The sequence below is a fragment of the Muscardinus avellanarius genome, assembly GCF_963383645.1.
Source record: "Muscardinus avellanarius genome assembly, chromosome: 13".
Taxonomy (NCBI): Eukaryota; Metazoa; Chordata; class Mammalia; order Rodentia; family Gliridae; genus Muscardinus; species Muscardinus avellanarius.
Window position 1 is genome coordinate 67,246,615 of NC_137799.1, and position 18,045 is coordinate 67,264,659.

Consider the following 18,045-nt stretch of genomic DNA (forward strand, 5'->3'; position numbering starts at 1 on the left):
GAATACAAAGTGATACTATTTGTAGAATATATTGGGGCAAGTAGAAAACACCAGTCACAGCCAGAGGAGACCAGTCATGAGTTCTGACCATGTTAGTCCCCACCTGGCCCTGCACAACACCTGGACTAGAGCAGTGCCCACAAACGTGTCAAGGCAGGACAGTGGCACACACTGCCTCAGGACTCCAGTGCCTATGCTGAGGGGTGAGGCTCATCCTCCTAATTCAAGTTCCCCTCAACAGCTAGCAAGTCTGATCCCAACTACAAAGGTCAGAAAGATCTCCCTTTCCTGGCAAGACAAGTTTGTTCCGCTCCCATCCCCCATTCAGTCCAAGCATTCCTAGATGAGGAAGCTTTTCTCTCTCTCTCTCTTTTCTCTCTCTCTCTCTCTCTCTCTCTCTCCCTCCCTCCCTCCCTCCCTCCCTCCCTCCCTCCCTCCCTCCCTCCCTCTCTCTCTCTCTCTCTCTCTCTCTCTCTCTCTCTCTCTCTCTCTCTCTCGCGTTCTGAGGTACTGGGGATGGAACCCGGGGCATTGTACCTCCAAGCCCGGGGCATTGTACCTCCGAGCTACACTCCCAGCTCTATTTTTTAGTCTTTTTTATTTTTTGAAAAAAGGTCTCACTGAGTTGCAAAGGGCCTTGCTAAGTAGCTGAGGCTGTCCACGAACCAGATCCTCTGGTCTCAGCCTCCCGAAGCTTCTCTTTCAGTGGTTACTACCCAGGCTCCTTTTATGGAGTCCCCCTTCCATCTTCAGCACGTGCCTACCAAGTGCACAATTGGTGCGCAATACAGGCGTTATCGTCAGACCTAGAGGCTGCCTTGGTGAGGGGAGCAGGGCTTCCTTTTGAATCCTATGTTTCCTATTCCTGGCAACAAACGCTCACTCCCCTAGTGTCTCTCAGACACCTCAGCTCAATCCTCCCTGTCCATCAGCGGGGACACTGTCTGAGAGACTCTATGAGAGCCCTTCCACATGGAGAGGTGGGTGACAGCCTGGAGGTCCTGGAGGGGTCTAGGGCTCAAGTCACAGAGCCCCTTGTAGATGTCGAGGACCAAAGCTCAGAGGAGGCCTTGCAATGAGGGGAGGAGGTGGTAAAAAGCCTGATGAAGTTTTCTTCATGTGAATTCATTTGTTTCTTTGAAAAGAGGATGAGGAGGGGAATGTTTTAAACGGTAAGACTTGACAGAATCAGGAAAGATGGGGAGATATTTTGGTATTTTGTTGAATGTCATTTTTTATTGTTTTTCCCCCTTCAATCTAGTTTTGTCTTTGATGAAAATGGTGCAATCAGTGCCTTATGTTTCTAGTGACACAGTATGACCTTAGGTGGTTTAGTGACTCATCATTGAAAAGATCACGTAGACAGAAAGTCATTTCTTTAAAATTTGCAAACCCGCTGGCATGGTGGCACACTCCTGTAATCCCAGCACTTGGGCATCTGAGACAGGAGGATCACAGGTTCAAGGTGAGCCTCAGCAATTTAGTGAGGCCCTCTGCAGCCTAGTGAGACCCTGTTTCAAAACAAAAAATAAAAAGTGCTGAGGGGTGTAGCTCAGAGGTAGAAATGCCCCCGTTTCAATGACCTGTACCACACAACATACAAAAAAAAAAAAAAAAAACTTGTAAACCCCATTATATGATGCCTTTTAAGTTTTCTCTGATTCTTGCTAATCTCCCTCTTTATTCAGAAAATAGGTCTGAGGTATATAGCTTTCTACAACCATCAATATCTCCATATGTTTTAATAGAAGTAATCTGCTTTCATTATCTTCATTTTATAGTTATCCTCTATGAAATATGATGCTGGTTTTCAATTTAAGGTGGTTATATAAACTTTGCACCCACATTCGTTTGTTGTTATTTTTAGTACTGGGGATTGAACGCAGGACCTTCTCCCTTCAAGCTATACCCTCAGCCCTTTTCTCTCTCTCTTGCTTTTTCTGTTTTTTGTTTTGTTTTGTTTTTGCGGTACTGGGGATAGAACCCAAGGGCATTCTGCCTTCGAGCTACATCTCGGCCCTGTTTTTATCCTTTATTTTGAAACAGGGTCTCCCTGAGTTGTGAAGGGCCTCACTAAGTAGTAGCTGAGGCTGGCTGTGAACTGCTATCCTCCTGTCTCAGCCTCCCGAATGCTGGAATTACAAGTGTGTGCCACCACGCCTGGCTCTCTGTTTTTTGTTTTGTTTTGTTTGGTTTGGTTTTGTAACAAGGTCTCACTAAGTTGGCTAAGGCTGGCCTCAAACTTGCAATCCTACTGTCTCAGTGTCCCACATACGCAACTCTGTGCAACCACACCTGGTTCCCAATTAAATACAACTTACTGACTCACTTGAAATTGTTATTTAATTGGAAGTTCTTAGGCTTCCAATTTATTTTAATGAGCTGATTGATAAAAAGGTAAGTAAAAGTGTAAATGCTATGTTGATATACAAAAAGTTCCACTATTGCTATACAAATATGATACTGCTCCAGGATCTCTGATCCTTCATGGTTTCTTCTGTATATTGTTATGAAAGGGATTTGGGAACCCAAGAGAATTAAATTGCCATACGGACAATTAAGACTAAACACAGACACCAGCCAAACTACAGTTTCTTTTTCTTCTTTAAGTCCTTATATCACTTTCTGGTTTAACCAAAAATGCTTGTTAATTGTAACATTGAGCCTTAAAGTAAATGTGATTCGAACTTCATTATACATGTTATGTAAGATACAGGGTTTTTAGAGTATATTATTGCATCATGGAATTTCAGAACACAAAGCATTGTCCAGATCAGATAAATAGTCCTGTCAGCTCTGTCTTAAACCTGTAACGACGTCCTCGTGAGCACTTGATAGGACCTACCACAACTCTGTACAGTTAATACAAGGCTGCTTCTTTAAAAATCTGAATAGTAGTTTGTACATTAACCAAATTTCAATTAAAAAGAAACTGGACAGCCCCAGAATGCCCATTTGAGTTCTATCTCTCAGAAAATTATAGATTTAATACCCTTGCTACTAACACAGAAAGGCATCACAGTGTACACTGATGAACCATTTTCCATTTTAATATTTGTCATCATTTCTTCCCTTGATTAGTACCACTAGTTGCCCTATTCAGAATTTAACACTGGCCTATTGTTAGAGATGTTATAGCACCCAGAAGCAGAACATTAGGCATGTTTACTAAGCTAAAGCAAAGTTGTGTGGGAAGTGGTTTCAGCATTTCTCGGGTATTGCTGGCTGTCAAGGTGAGTAAGGTGGTGGCGACTGTTCTGTAGAGAGTTTCTCATAGGCAGGCGGAGCATTGGGAGCCTGTGGGAAAGATAAAAAGAGAATGGGTTTGGCCACAGTGCAGACTTTCTGGGAAGGGAGTAAGTCAAAACAGCATCATGTTCCCACTTTCACTGTGGATTTTCAGGTGTTCACATCTAACTTCCATCCAATGGAGTAGTGTTAAACTTCACAGGTAAGCACGTTAAAAACATCTTTGGAAGCTGGGCATGGTGGCACATGCTTTTAATTCCAGTACTTGGGAGGCTGAGACAGGAGGATTGCAGGTTAGAGCCTAAGCAAGTGGAGGGATGCTCATCAACCTAGTGAGAGTCTGTTTCAAAATAAAGAATAAAAATAGGGTTAGGAAAGCCAGGCGTGATGGTGCACGCTTGTAGTCACAGCATTCAGGAGGCTGAGAACAGAGGGTCGCGGTTCGCAAAGAGCCTCAGCTACTTAGTGAGGCCCTCTGCAACTCAGTGAGACCCGGTTTCAAAATAAAGAATAAAAAAATAGGGCAGAGGGTGTAGCTCAGAGGTAGAATGTCCCTGGGTTCCATTCCCAGACCACCCAAAAAATAGGGTTAGGGGTATAGCTCAGAGGTAGAATACCCCTGAGTTCAATCCTCAGTATATCCAACACATAGACACATACAAAAAAAACCTTTGGGCTTGGGCATAATGGTGCACACCTGTGATCAGTCTTTGGGAGGATGAGACAAGAGGTTTGTAGATTTAAGACCAGCCTCAGCAACTTAGTGAAACCCTGTTTCAAAACAACAACAAAAAAATTTTAAAGGCTGGAAGTATAGGTCAGAAGTCTAATGCCTCTGAGTTCAATCCCCAGTAAAACACACACACACACACACACACACACACACACACACACACACACACTCTGGAGGGAAGGATGGAGAAAAAACAGGTGTAAGGTGTTTCCCAAAATCTAAAAGTGTATTGGAATCTGGGTTATTCTTATCAGTAGAAGTCCTAAGTCCTAACAAATTATTGAACCCTCTTTACAGACAATATACATTATATGGTGACCAGATAGATCCTTGTAGTTGTGGCTAAAGGCATGTTTATACTACCAAGTGAGCACAGATATATCAGTCCTCTTTTTACACTCCTGGCAATTCTAGGAAATGTTAAGAGTAGGACGCGGGGGCACAGAGAACTCAAGTCACTTGCCCAAGTTCATACAATTAGTAAGCCATGGAGCTGGGCATCAAGCACAGAGATCTGGCTCCAGAGTCAGTGCAAGTCACGTAGATGTAACTTTAAAATTTCTAAGCCAGGGGTAGTGGCGCACACCTTTTAATCCCAGGATTTGGGAGTGTGAGCAGAAGGATTACAGGTTCAAGAATAGCTTCAGCAAGATAGTGAGGCTCTCAGCAACCTAGCAAGACCCTATTTCAAAAACAAAAAAATATAAAAAAGGTTAGGGGTGTAGATCAGAGGTAGAAAGCCCCTGGGTTCAATCCCAAAGCCCCCCCCCCACACACACACACAAAAAAAAAACAACAGCTACATTTCTTAAAAAAAATAAAAATAAAAAAACAACAGGTAAAGCTGGGAATGGTGGCACATGCTTGTAATCCTAGCATTCAGGAAGTAGAGACCAGAGGATCGCGGTTTGCTGACAGGACAGCCTCAGCTACTTAGGCCCTTCGCAACTCAGTTAGGCCCTATTTCAAACAAAAAAAAGGACTCAAAAATAAGGTTGGCGTGTAGTTCGGAGGTACAATGCCCCTGGGTTCCATCCCCAGTACAAAAAACAAAAACAAAACAAAATAAAACAAAACAAAAAAAACAGGTAAAATCAAGCTGGGTGTGGTGGCGCATACTTGTACTACCAGCATTTGGGAAGCTAAGACAGGAAAATTGCTGTTTGTGGACAGCCTCAGCTACTTAGTGAGGCTCTTTGAAACCTCAGTGAGACCCTGTTTCAAAAGAAATAATTAATAATAATAATAATAATAATAATAATAATACTGAGGAGGAGGAGGCGGCGGCGGCGGCTGGGGTAGAATGCCCCTGGGTTCCATCCCTAGTACTGAAATAAAAAAGTAAAATTAATCGGTTTTTTTTTTTTTTCCTTTTTCATGGTACTGGGGAGTGAACCTAGGGGCATTCTAACATCCCCAACCATTTTTATTTTAATTTTGTTTTGCTTTGAAATAGAGTCTTACTAGGTTGCTGAGAGTCTTGCTACATTACTGAGGCTGTCCCTTAATCTTTGATCCTGCTGTTTTAGCCTCTCAAGTATTGGAATTACCACCACTCCTGGAGAAATTAATCTTTTTTTTTTTTTTTTGCAGTACTGGGGATTGAACCCAGGTGCATTCTACCTCTGAGCTATACCCCCAACCCCATTTTTATTTTTTATTTTAAAACAGGGTTTCACTAAGTTGCGGAGGGTCTCACCTAAGTACCTGAGGCTGGCTGCTAACCTGCAATCCTCCTGTCTCAGCCTCCCAAATACTAGGATTACAAGTATGTGCCACCATGTATGGCTCAAAATTAATCTTAATATAAAATGTTATTTGATCTCTCATATCGAAGTATGATCATGTCAGCAAGTAATCAGTATAAAAATCATTAATGATTATATTCTTTTTGAATAGTCTTTAAAATACAGTATTTATGACAGTACTGTGTGTGAGCGTATGTATGTATGTATGTGTGTATTCATGTGTGTATGTGTATTTTTATTGAACCTAGAGGGATTTACCTGAGCATGAACCCAGCCCCCCCCCTTTTTTTTAATTAGGGAAGGGGATTACTGGGAATTAAACCCAGAGGCATTCTACCTCCAGGTTATAATCCCAGCCCAATTTATTTCTTACTTGGAAATAGGGTCTAAGTTGTGGAAAGCCTCAATAAATTGCAGAGGCTGGCTTCAAACCTGCAATCCCCCGTCTCAGCCCAAGTACTGGATTACAAGCATGCACCACCATCCCTGATTCTATTTTTTTTTTTTATTTCTGAAACATTGTCACACTAAATTACCTTAGCTGGCCTCAACCCTGCAGTCCCTTGTCTCAGCCTCCCAAGGAGTAGGATTCCAGGTGTTTGCCTGTCATTGTAATTGTGACCTTGGACAATCTGAATATGAAGATACAATTTAAAAAGATCTCTGTGTTTACCTTTGCGGTACTGGAGATGGAACCCAGGGACATCCTACCTCTGAGCTGCACCTCCAGCCCTATTTTTTAGTCTTTTTATTTTTTGAAACAAGGTCTCACTGAGTTGCAAATGGCCCCCATAAGTAGCTGAGGCTGTCCAAGAACTGCTATCCTCTGGTCTCCGCCTCCCAAATGCTGCGATTACAAACTGCCACCACGCCCAGCTCCATTTTGACTATTTTTACTAGTTTAGTAGCATTAAGTATAGTCACATTATCTTTGCTTTTTCAGCAGAAATAATTCTGTTTTATTTGAGCTAAAAACAGCTGTACATGAAAAGAACCTGATGCATGATCTCAGCTTACCTGAGGCTCACAATTTTTCTCTTGAAAAGACAGTTTGCTGTCCTGATGACCAAGCCCGTCCTGTGGGCATCTTTCCCTTAAGCTACTTTGAGTACCAATATAAAGGCCTTTGTCCTGAAATGTAAGTTCATAAAATATGAGTGGGTAAAAAGAAATAGCTTAAGTCTATTAAAGAAAAGAGAAAGCCTACATTTTAAGAATAGCTTTTAACCTGCATTCTGCCACTTACCTGCTCTGTGTCCTCAACTCTACTTTTCTGACACTGTAATTCAGGAGAGTAGAGTAACTAGGCTGAGGACACAGAACAGGTAAGAGGCAGGTACCTCTCAGAGTTGTCACAGGAATTAAGTAAACGTAAATAACAAGTGTGTTACGTGGCACCCAGTTGATAATCAATGAGTACTTTTGAGGGAGAGTCTGTGAATACTTTTGAGGGGAAGAAAAAGAATGACTCTACAAAATGAACCTCTTGTGAAATTGTCCCTCAAAAATAGAGGTGAAATAAAAGCGTCTTCAGACAAACAAAAATGAAGGGACTCTGTTGCAAGTAGATCTGCCTTACAAGAAATGCTGAGTTTTTTAGAGAGAAGGAAAATAATAGAGATGAGAAACTCAGACCTATGTAAAGAAATGAAGAACACTGAAGAAATACTAAATGAAGGTAAAACAAAAAATTTGTTTTCTTATTCTTAATCTGATGTATAATAGTTCAAATAATAATAATATGTTTTATTAAACAACATACTTCTATATAACACATGGGTCAAAGAAGAAATTATCAAGACAAAATTTAAAGTATTTTGAACTAAATGAAATTGAAAACAGCTTACCAAAGATTGTGGTAAGTGAGAGCAATGCTATGGGGAAATTTATAACATTGAGCTTATACGTTAGAAAAGATGAAGGATCTAACCAATCACTTAAACTTCCACTTTAGGAAAATAGAAAAAAAAAGAAGCCAAATCAAATCCAAAGTAAGCAGAAAAATAAACATAAAGAGATCTGAAATCAATGAAATTGAAAACAAGAAATGAATAGAAAAAAACAAGCTGTTTCTTGGAAAAGAGTCATACAATTGATAAGCCAGGCTAAGAGTGTGTGTGTATGTGTGTGTGTGTGTGTGTGTGTGTGTGTGTGTGTGAGAGAGAGAGAGAGAGAGAGAGAGAGAGAGAGAGAGAGAAGACACAAACTGCTAATATCAGAAATGAAAGAAAATTCATTATTAATAACCCCATGGATACTAAGAAGGATAATCGGGTAATACTATGAACAGCATTATGCCCACAAATTTGAAAACCTCGAAGTCTACCAACTCTTTGAAAGACACAAGTTGCCAAAACTCAGACAAGAAGAAATAGACCATCTGAATAGGCCTAAATCTATCAAAAAAAATTGAAGAAATCATTAGAGAGCACTTGGCCCAGATGAGTTCACTAATGAATTCTATCAAACATTTAAGGAAGAAATTAAGCAAATTATCCACAATCCTTTTCAGAAGAGAGAAGCAGAGGGACTACTTTCTAACTCATTCTATGAGGGTAGCATTACCTTAGTACTAAAGCCAGGCAAGGGCATTACGAGAAAAGAAAACTACCAGTCATGAACATTCATGCAAAAAGCCTCAAGAAAACATTAGCAAATCAAATTCAACAATGTGTAAAAAGAGTTATACATCATGAGCAAATGAAACTTATCCCAGGTATGCAAAGCTGGCTCAATATTGGAAGATCAGGCCAGGCGTGGTGGCACACGCTTGTAATCCCCGCACTTGGGAGGCGGAGACAGGAGGATCGCGCAGGTTCGAAGCCAGCCGCACTGGCTTAAGAGACCCTGATTCCAAATTTTAAAAAAGTATAAAAATAAGTCTGGAAGTGTAGCCCGGAGGTAGAAGGGTTTCCAGGAACCACAGTACCACCAAAAAAAAAAAAAAAAGGAAATCAGCTAGGCATGGTAGTGCACGACTGTAATCCCAATACTTGGGAGGCTGAGACTGGAGGATCCAGGACAGCCTCAGCAAGTAGTGAGACTCAGCAACTTAGTGAGACCCTGTTTCAAAATTTAAAAAAAAAAATTGGGCTGGGGGTGTAGCTCAGAGGTAAAATGCCTCTGGATTAAATCCCCAACTCTGCTGAAAATATATACAAAAACCTAGAGCTAACATCATACTTAATGATGAGGGACTTTCCACTAATATCAGGAACAAAGTGAAGATGTTCCCTCTCAGCACTTCTTTTAAACATCACCGTGGAAGTCCTAGCTAATACAATAGTTAAAAAAAAAAACAAACAAACAAACAGAGGGGTAATAAAAGGCATGCTGATTGGGAAAAAAGAAAAAAAACTGTCTGTATCTATTATTGCTTTTTCCCCTTATTTCTTTTTCTTTTCTTTCTTCTTTTTTAGGTTTTTCATCTGCTGTAGATAGGAGAGCAATTCATTTTCCCAGTCTCTGTGCGCCAATTCTCTATGTACATTCAAACGCAGTATCATGTTTAAAACGTAGAGTCTTGCCAGGCGTGGTGGCGCACGCTTGTAATCCCTGCTCTTGGGAGGCAGAGACGGGAGGATCGCGCAGGTTCTTAGCCACACTGGCTTAATAGACCCTGTTTCCAAATAAATAAAAATATATAAAATAGGTCTGGGAGTGTAGTCCGTAGGTAGAAGGGCCTCCAGGAACCCCAGTACCACCAATAAATAAATAAATAAATAAAAATGTAGAATCTTGGATCCACTGCCAGAGACAGGCCCTGCACCTGCGTTTCAGTGAGAATCCCAGATGATTCCAGAGCAGGTGGTTCATGACCAAGCATCGAGAGACATAATACCTGGAACCTTCAATCTTCCTGTCTCAGCCTCCCAAGTGGCGTGTGCCACCATGCCCAGCTTAAATCAGTTTCATATATATATAATGAAATAAAGATTAAAAAATATATATATTAAAGCTGATAAAAATTGTACTATATCACGTTTCTACCATGTCTAGGTGTAGAACAGAGCCGGTAGGTCTTGGAGAAGTCAAAATCTAAGGTCACCAAGCAAGTCAGCGGTAGACAATGAGGCCAATCCCTGACATCAGGCACTTGAGTGACTGCTGTGTGCCACACACTGTGCTAGTAAACCTGGACAGATCGTTTCTTGGTTTATAAATGGGGGAGAGAATGGGTAGTAGAGGCAGAAAGGTAATAATCAATGACAAGGGGATGTCGCTAGCCCACGCTAGAGGTGCGAATGGAGTTCTGTGGCAGGAAGCCAAGTCCCTCTACTAAACTGTCATGGAGAAGCCGGGTGTGGTGGCACACACTTGTAATAGCAAATCAGCCTGGGGGTGCAGCTCAGAGGTAGAATGCCCCTGGGTTCAATCCCCAGCACCACACACACACACACACACACACACACACACACACACGCAGCTATTATGGAAAGCCACAGAGAGGGTGCCACATGAGGAGTCCTATCCATAACCTCCTGACCCTGGGCTTTCCCTCCGCTGCTGGTTTGTAGTTCTCTTAGGGAGGTGCAGCACCTTCTCCCCTTTCCCACCAACTGCAGACACGCTAGAGGGATCTGCTTGATGGCATTTCAGCCCCCCAAAAACCTAGCTTTACATGGTTTGTTTTGGGGCACTCTGGTAAGAAAGGTGTTAGGGAAAAGGAGAGAAAAGACCACTAGGTTTTTGGTAAGGAGGGAAAATATTAGAAGGTGCATCTCCCACTTCTCTCTTGAGACTGCTGTGTGCTAGCCGCCCTGCCCACAACACCCCTCCTTTCCTTCACAGAACTGGCTCCGAGTGAAGAACCGGACTTTCCAGTGTGTCTTGTAAAGATATTTTTCCATGATGCATTAACCTGAAAAGCTTTCAGATGGGTAATACAGAGGGGGGGGAGGGAGAGGGAGAGGGAGGGGGAGGGGAGAGGGAGGGGGAGGGGGAGAGGGGAGGGGGAGGGGGAGAGGGAGAGGGGGAGAGGGAGAGGGAGAGGGGGAGAGGGAGAGGGAGAGGGAGAGGGAGACGGAGAGGGAGAGGGAGACGGAGAGGGAGAGGGGGAGAGGGAGAGGGAGAGGGGGAGAGGGAGGGAGAGAGGGAGGGGGAGAGGGAGAGGGGGAGGGAGAGGGAGAGGGAGAGGGAGAGGGGGAGAGGGAGAGGGAGAGGGAGAGGGAGAGGGAGAGGGAGAGGGGGAGAGGGAGAGGGAGGTAACCGCAGTTCTCACTATGGAGCATGCCTTTGGGTGCTCAAGTGCTGAGGTGCTTCTGGGCTTTGAAGTGAGGTAGCTGAAGCCTATTGTTTTTATAGTTTAAAGGCTCAGTGCATGTTTCTTCCTCATGTAAGAAACACCTGGTGCCAGAAGAGTGGACTGGGCTACTGTGTTGGCTTCTTGCTTATTTGGGTAAAGGAGAAGGAGGAGGAGGAGGACGAGGAGGAGGACGAGGAGGACTTAAACCCCATTGGCCACTGAAGAAAGATGGAGCCTATTAATAAATAATAAAACAGTGATGCTTTGTGCTGCCAAGGGGAGAATAGTTTCTCATCACACTGATGTCCAGGAGAGGTTAGAAATCCTGAGTTGCATTGTAAAGCAGAGTGAGAAGTACTTGGGATTTCTAGGTGACCTAGGACGGAAAGCAAGGTAAGAGAAGCAGACCAGTAAGGAGTAACAGAACCACTGAGAATCTTCGGAAGGATCGGTAAGACCTGAAGCGTCTAATACATTGCTATTAAGGATCACAAGCTCCTTCCTGTGACCCACAAACCACTGCTCCTCAGCTACACATGGCAGCAACGTACTCAACTTTGCTTCACATAGAACCAAACAGATAAGGGAAGTTCCTGGTTGGGGTTCAGACCTGGAAAGAGGCAAAGGAAGAGTTGCCAGAAGGGCGATGTGTAAGATGGTCAGAAGCAGGAGTCACAGCTAGAGAGAATTACAAGGATATTTCACCCCACTCCTTAGAAATACAAAGAAGAGGAAAGGGGGTGCTGGGCATGGTGGTGCACACTTGTAATCCCAGTACTTGGAAGGCTGAGACAAGAGGATCATGGGTTTGAGGACAGCCTCAGCAATGTAGTGAGACTCTCAGCAAAAACCTGTTTCAAAATAAAAAATAAATTAATAAGGGCAGGGGTGTAGCTCAGAGGTAGAATGCCCCTGGGTTCAACCCTTAGTACCACCCCCAAAAAAGTGAAAAGAGGATCCATATCTGGAAGGATCACCACAGCAGGAACACTACCAACCGTCAAGGTTCTATATCCACTCCGTCTTCTACAATACCAGCAGCCGATGAGTAGTAAAATTCCCAGGATCACTATCAGGATGCCAATCCCTGCAGCCCTGGCCCAAGAGATAGACAAGTCCAACATGTTACAGAAACATCGTCCCAGATTGTGATGAAGCATAAATCAGTCTTCTCTCTTCATATGACCCTTGGTAGCCATGGGATTTAAACCGGCCTCTTGTGACCATACAAGAGGTCATACAAGTGCCCACAAAGGCCTTGTATACAGAGTCCAGAGCTATGCCTGGGTAACATTGCCAGTTGGCCAGCACCTGCTGATTTTCCACACCAGAGCATGATCAAAGTCAAGAGTACTGTCTGTTATCTGTGGCTTGGAACTTGCTGAAAAGGCTCTGCAGAGCTTCAGTATTTCAAGAGTCTGAGTAGCAACAGGAGAAGCAAGCTTGAATGGAGGCTCCTAGAGAAAGATTTTCCCAGTACCACCCCCAGACCACCTCCAGCTCAAGGTAACGAGCAAGTCCTGTCCCAAAGGGATAAAAAGAGCCATGAGATGGCAGGGCTAGATGGAAACTCCCACCCATTATGTAGGCCAAGCCAACCATTTGTGTGTGTGTATGTGTGTGTGCGTGTGTGCGTGTGTGCGTGTGTGTGTGTGTGTGTGTGTGTGTGTGTGTGTTTCTGGGTGTGGAACCCATGGGCTTTTCTACCTCCGGGCTATATTCCCAGACCTATTTTATATTTAATTTGGAGACAGGGTCTCACTAAGTTGCTGAGAGCCTAAGTAGCTGAGCCTGGCTTTGAACCTGTGCGATCCTCCTGTCTCAGCCTTCCAAGCACTGGGATTACAAGCATGCACCACCATGCCTGGCTTAAGCCATGCATTTTATAGATTGTGAATCTGAGACCTACCAAGAGCCGTCAGTATCACTGCCACCATCCTGACGCTTTCCTGTTCACTGGGCGCCAGTTGGGCCAGGCACTGTGCTCAGCACCCTGTGTATATGCTTTTGTTTTACCCTCACACAATCCTCTGAGGTGGGTGTGATGTTCACTTTGCAGCTGACATGAGGCGCAGCCAGAGCAAGCGGCCGACCGGCATCCACAGGCATGGCGTCACACCCCAGCGAGGGAGCTCTAGCATTTGGGCCGGACACAGGTATCTTATCTCCCAGGCCAAAGCTCTTCCTGTAGAAACCACTCCTAAAGGGAGCAGTGATGGGGCAGGCAGAGAGTTCTTGTGACCAAAGGCAGCTGATCTAGCTCCCAGCTAACTTCACCCCATGGTCTCCCCCTCAACATCCCAACACAGACAGAGCTCTGTTCCAGCTCTGTGTCCACGGTCACATTGTACTCACACATACCCAAGTGTAGGAGCGCATGAGACAACAAGGATCGCCAGACCCACCGCTGTTCAGCTTAGCGGGGCTCCTGAGAGCGCCACTCAGATACCGCCTGCAGCAGAATCCCCTGCCAGGGAGGGGCGCACACCTGTAAGCCCAGCTACTGGGAGGCTGAGGCAGGAGGATCACAAGTTCAAGGCCAGACTGGACAACTAAATGAAAAATAAAATGGGTTGGGGGTATAGCTCCATGAATACTCCTGGATTCAATCCCCAGTACTGCACAAAGTAAGGAAGAAAGGGAGGAAGGGAGAGAGAGAGAGAGAGAGAGAGAGAGAGAGAGAGAGAGAGAGAGAAAAGAAGAAGAAGAAGAAGAAGAAGAAGAAGAAGAAGAAGAAGAAGAAGGAGGAGGAGGAGGAGGAGGAGGAGGAGGAGGAGGAGGAGGAGGAGGAGGAGGAGAAGGAGGAAGAGGAGGAGGGGAAGGGAAGGGAAGGGAAGGGAAGGGAAGGGAAGGGAAGGGAAAGGAAGAGAAGAGAAGAGAAGAGAAGAGAAGAGAAGAGAAGAGAAGAGAAGAGAAGAGAAGAGAAGGGAGAAGGGAGGGAGGAAGGAAGGATCCGGGTTGGGGGTGAACATCTGTAATTTCAGTACCTGGATGGCAAAGACAAGAAGATCACAAATTCTAGGCCGGTCTCAGCAATTTGATGAGACCCTGTTTCAAAATAAAAAATAAAATAGGGCTAGGGGTGTATAGCTCAGAGATAGGAAGCCCTTTGGTGCAATTTCTAGTATGAAAGAAAGGCAGGCAAATCCTGGGACCTCCTGACCCACCAGCTCAGCCTCTTGGGTGGCAGTGCCTAGGAATCTGCGTTCGAGCAAATCCCATGAATGACTTGTGCCCACCCACCTGTGGGAACTGTTGTCGACAGAGGTTTCACAGAGGTAGGTAACACTCAAAGCAGGGGGGTTGCCCTACTTGACATTATTTAATTGTGGCAAGATTATGAGAAGGATAAATAGCCTGAGAGAATCTCAGAGGTGTGCTGCTCCAATATAAATGTTCCTCTCTACCTACCTCCACCCACCTATATAAGAAGGAGCCCAGCTGAGCAGGAGGCTTTCGTGAAAGGACAAATCCTTTATTGGTGGCTATGTGCACGGTAGATGTCTTCCACTATCCTGCCCCAAATCATGATATTCTATTGTTCTCTGTGCTCCATGGTTCCTTCCCGAACAGACTGAGTTTAAGTATCCCTGTGTGAGATCTTTGGTCATCTGACCCTCCCACAAACAGCAAAATGGCAAAGGAAATGGCACGTTGCTTATGGGAGGACAGCTCCCACTCATACAAGTCAAGTGGGTATTTTTTTTTCTTTTGCATTGAAACCCAGGGGCTCCCTTGTGTTCTCAGTGCAAGACACACAGAGCTTCTGTCTTCAGTCAAGGGCTTCCTTTACATACAAATGGTAATAACCCCCCTGTGCCCTTTTATTAAGCCATTGCCCCCAACTCCAAACCCTCCTCTCTAGGCTCTGCTCTGCCGTGCTAGGGTGGAACCCTACACGCCTCACTGGTCCTTTGCCCATTTGGCTTCCATTGTGTACTCCTGAGGGAGGCCACGAGGCCAGAGGAGCTGCTCCTTCCAGTTTGCTTCTTATGTCAGCATCGTGGTGGCAGCAGTTCTTTGCTCTCACTTAGTCCCATGTACCAGCTCTGCTGCTGGTACTCCCAGGACCAGCCGGTGGTCGGATAGCTTGATTCACGGGTCTCTGGAGCACTAGCACAAACCAATCAGAAGTCAGTCCTCAGAGCATCGCCCTGGGCTGTGGGCGTCTCTCCTGCTCCGGGCTCTCACTGTTCCCACCCCCTCTATTCCCCCAGCCCCAGGGGTGAAATGACTGCCTGGGTTACCGCTGTGTCTTCTTTGCTTCCTCAGGCCTGGCGCCTGTTTGACCAGTTCCTAATACCCAAGTTGAAACCCAGTTGGCTTCTGTCTTCCTGACAGAACACCTCAGAGTGTATTGCCCGCAGAGCCAATAACCTCCCACCTCCAGCCTTCGGCTTTACACTAGAGACGCTGATCTCTGCCCTAGCCTCTCGCTGGACGGGCTTGTGCAAATATTTGCCTCTGCTGCCTGTGACCTAGTGCTTCATGGGCAGACAGACCTGGATTTAAGTCCCAGCACCACCATGGCCAGCGGTACCTTTCCTGTGCACATTTCTTTAAGTCTCCCCTCACACACAGCACAGCGAGGGTGGTAGCTGCCAGGGTGGGCGCCACCCCATAGAGGAGAGCAGAAGGGGTGTGTGTTACTTGAAAGGGCGAATCCAAGCCTTTCTTCCCTCCCCCTCTCCGTGTTTTGGCGAGACACAGAGGTGGTGAGGTAGAATCTTCAACCACGTAGATAAAGGCAATATCCAAGCGGGGTAACCAGAGAGAAGGAAACGGATCTGCCATGACCTTTATACTCTTGAACTACTAGGTAAGAGGCAAATAGAATTATATTTTAAAGAAGAATCTCTTGCATCATCCTACAGAAGCTGAAGCAATGTGTTAAGTAATACCATGCACAATGTACGCCCTCTCCCAGTATGTGTTTTGCTCTCGGGACAACTTGTTAGACAATGCCACCACCAGCCTGCTCCCCAGCTGACCACACAGGCTATGAGAGGCTCCCACTAGGGTCTTCAGAGGAAATTCCAACCTAAATCCTCCCAGCCTAAATCCATCCTCAGTGCCTTTAATAGACTCTATAACTTGCTTCTCCCTGCTGGTTAACTCCAACAGGAGAGCAGATTTGCAGGGAGTTTTGAACAGACCACATAAAAGATGGTCCAAATGAAAGCCTGGCTCCCTGTCCGGTTGGAGTCCCCGCTATGAGGGCAGAGCCTCCTCCCCCCACACCTCGCCCGGCCCACTCCCGGTCCATGGACACCGGGTCCTACCGGCCTGTGTGCCCCTGACAGCATTCACATCAACAGAGATTATCTTCATGCCTAACTTGCCCACTGGGCTGTGAGCTTTTTCAGAGATAAGAACTGAGTCTGGGACTGATATACAGTGCTTAGCACTTAGAAACACTAACCATGACTTAGTCTGAACTAATTCATAGTGCTCAACACCTTTCTGTAGGATAGTTACATCCAAAGGTTATGGCTGCCATCTTCACCCTGGAGTCAGCCTACAGGTCAGTCGCACACACCTGCCGTCCATCCTTGCTGTCTCTTTGGCAGCTCAGCCTTATTCTGTCTGAAGAGCACCTTCAGGATCCCGAGTGGAGTTAACAAAACAAGGCTTGAAGAAAGAAGCATGATCATGGAGAGGTGCTTTCCAGCTCAGGAAACAACTGCCAAGGCCCGACACAGATAGCAAGATTCAACTTGGTGTGTGCATGGGGGAGGGGGAATGCAGGGGATTGAACCCAGGGGTATTCTATCTCTGAGATACACCTAATCTTTTATTTCTTTTTTTATTTTGAAACAGGGCCTCACTATGTTGCCCAGGCTGAGCCCAAACCTGCAGCCCTTCTGTCTCAACCTCCATAGTACTGGGACTATAGGCATGCACTATGGCACTGGGCTAAAATACACCTTTGTGTGTATGTGTGTATGTGTGTGGTGTAGGGGATTAAGCCCAGGGGTATTATACCTCCAAAATAAACTCCCAACCTGATTTTTTTTTTTTGGTGTGTGTGTATGTGTGTGTGTGTGTGTGTGTGTGTGTGTGTGTGTGTGTGGTACTGGGGATAGAACCTAGGGGCATTCTACCTCCGAGCTAAACCCCCAGCCCTATTTTCTTATTCTTTCTTTTGAAACAGGGTCTCACTGAGTTGCAAAGGACCTTACTAAGTAGTAGCTGAGGCTGTCTTCAAACAGCAATCCTCCCACCTCAGCCTCCCAAAAGTTGGGATTACAAGCACTTATTACCACCATGCCTGGCTCTCCAGCCCAATTTTTTATTCTTTATTTTGAAACAGGGTCTCACTAAATTGCAGAGGGCCTCACTAAAGCAGCTAAGGCTGGCTTCTAACCCAGATCCTCCTGTCTCAGTCTCCCAAGTACTGGGATTACAAATGTGTGTCACCATGCCCGACTTAAAATACACCTTTCTTTTTCAGTACTGGGGATGGAACCCAGGAGCATTCTATCTCCAAGCTATACCTCCAGCCCTGTTTTGTACTCTTTATTTTGAAGCAGGGTCTCACTGAGTTGCAAAGGGCCTAAAATACAACTTTTGATCATTCTGATCCCCCTGCCTGTTTGGTCCCAGAGAAGTAAGCCCCTCGTAGGACCTCAAGGTCTCCTCCTCTTGTGGCCAGGGGTTTTGCTCTCTGGGGAGATAAACATAGGCCAGTGGAAGCCAGTGAGTTGTGTCCGCAAACGCAAGCTGGAGAGCCCGAGGAGTCTGGTTTGAACTTACTCTTCAGTTGTGATGTGAGAGCGGCTGTGCCCCTTCCTGGGGTAACCATAGGTGAAGTGAGCCTCGTCTTGGGGCATCTCGTGGGGTGAGAGCACAGGACACCTTGACAGAGGGGCACATGAGCATCACCGAGAGCATCCAAAAGTACCCCTCTGCATCATCTCACAAAGATCCTCACTGTTGCCAGGTGACTGATGTGGAGAACAGCCCTCTGGAGTCTTTCTCCTCTCTCTCTCTCTCTCTCTCTCTCTCTCTCTCCTCTCTCTCTCTCTCTCTCTCTCTCTCTCTCTCTCTCTCTCTCTCTCTCTCCTCTC

The 18,045-nt window shown here is 45.4% G+C and overlaps 1 protein-coding gene across 1 annotated transcript; it reads right to left on the reverse strand.

The window, feature by feature from the left end:
• Positions 1–3,228: 3,228 nt before the first annotated feature.
• MLANA (melan-A) lies at positions 3,229–17,808 on the reverse strand (the record flags this gene model as incomplete). Its single annotated transcript, XM_080708457.1, has 4 exons — positions 3,229–3,297; positions 6,748–6,861; positions 11,974–12,070; positions 17,732–17,808. 4 exons carry the CDS (start codon positions 17,806–17,808, stop codon positions 3,229–3,231), a joined length of 357 nt encoding a protein of 118 aa, XP_080564583.1.
• Positions 17,809–18,045: the final 237 nt, after the last annotated feature.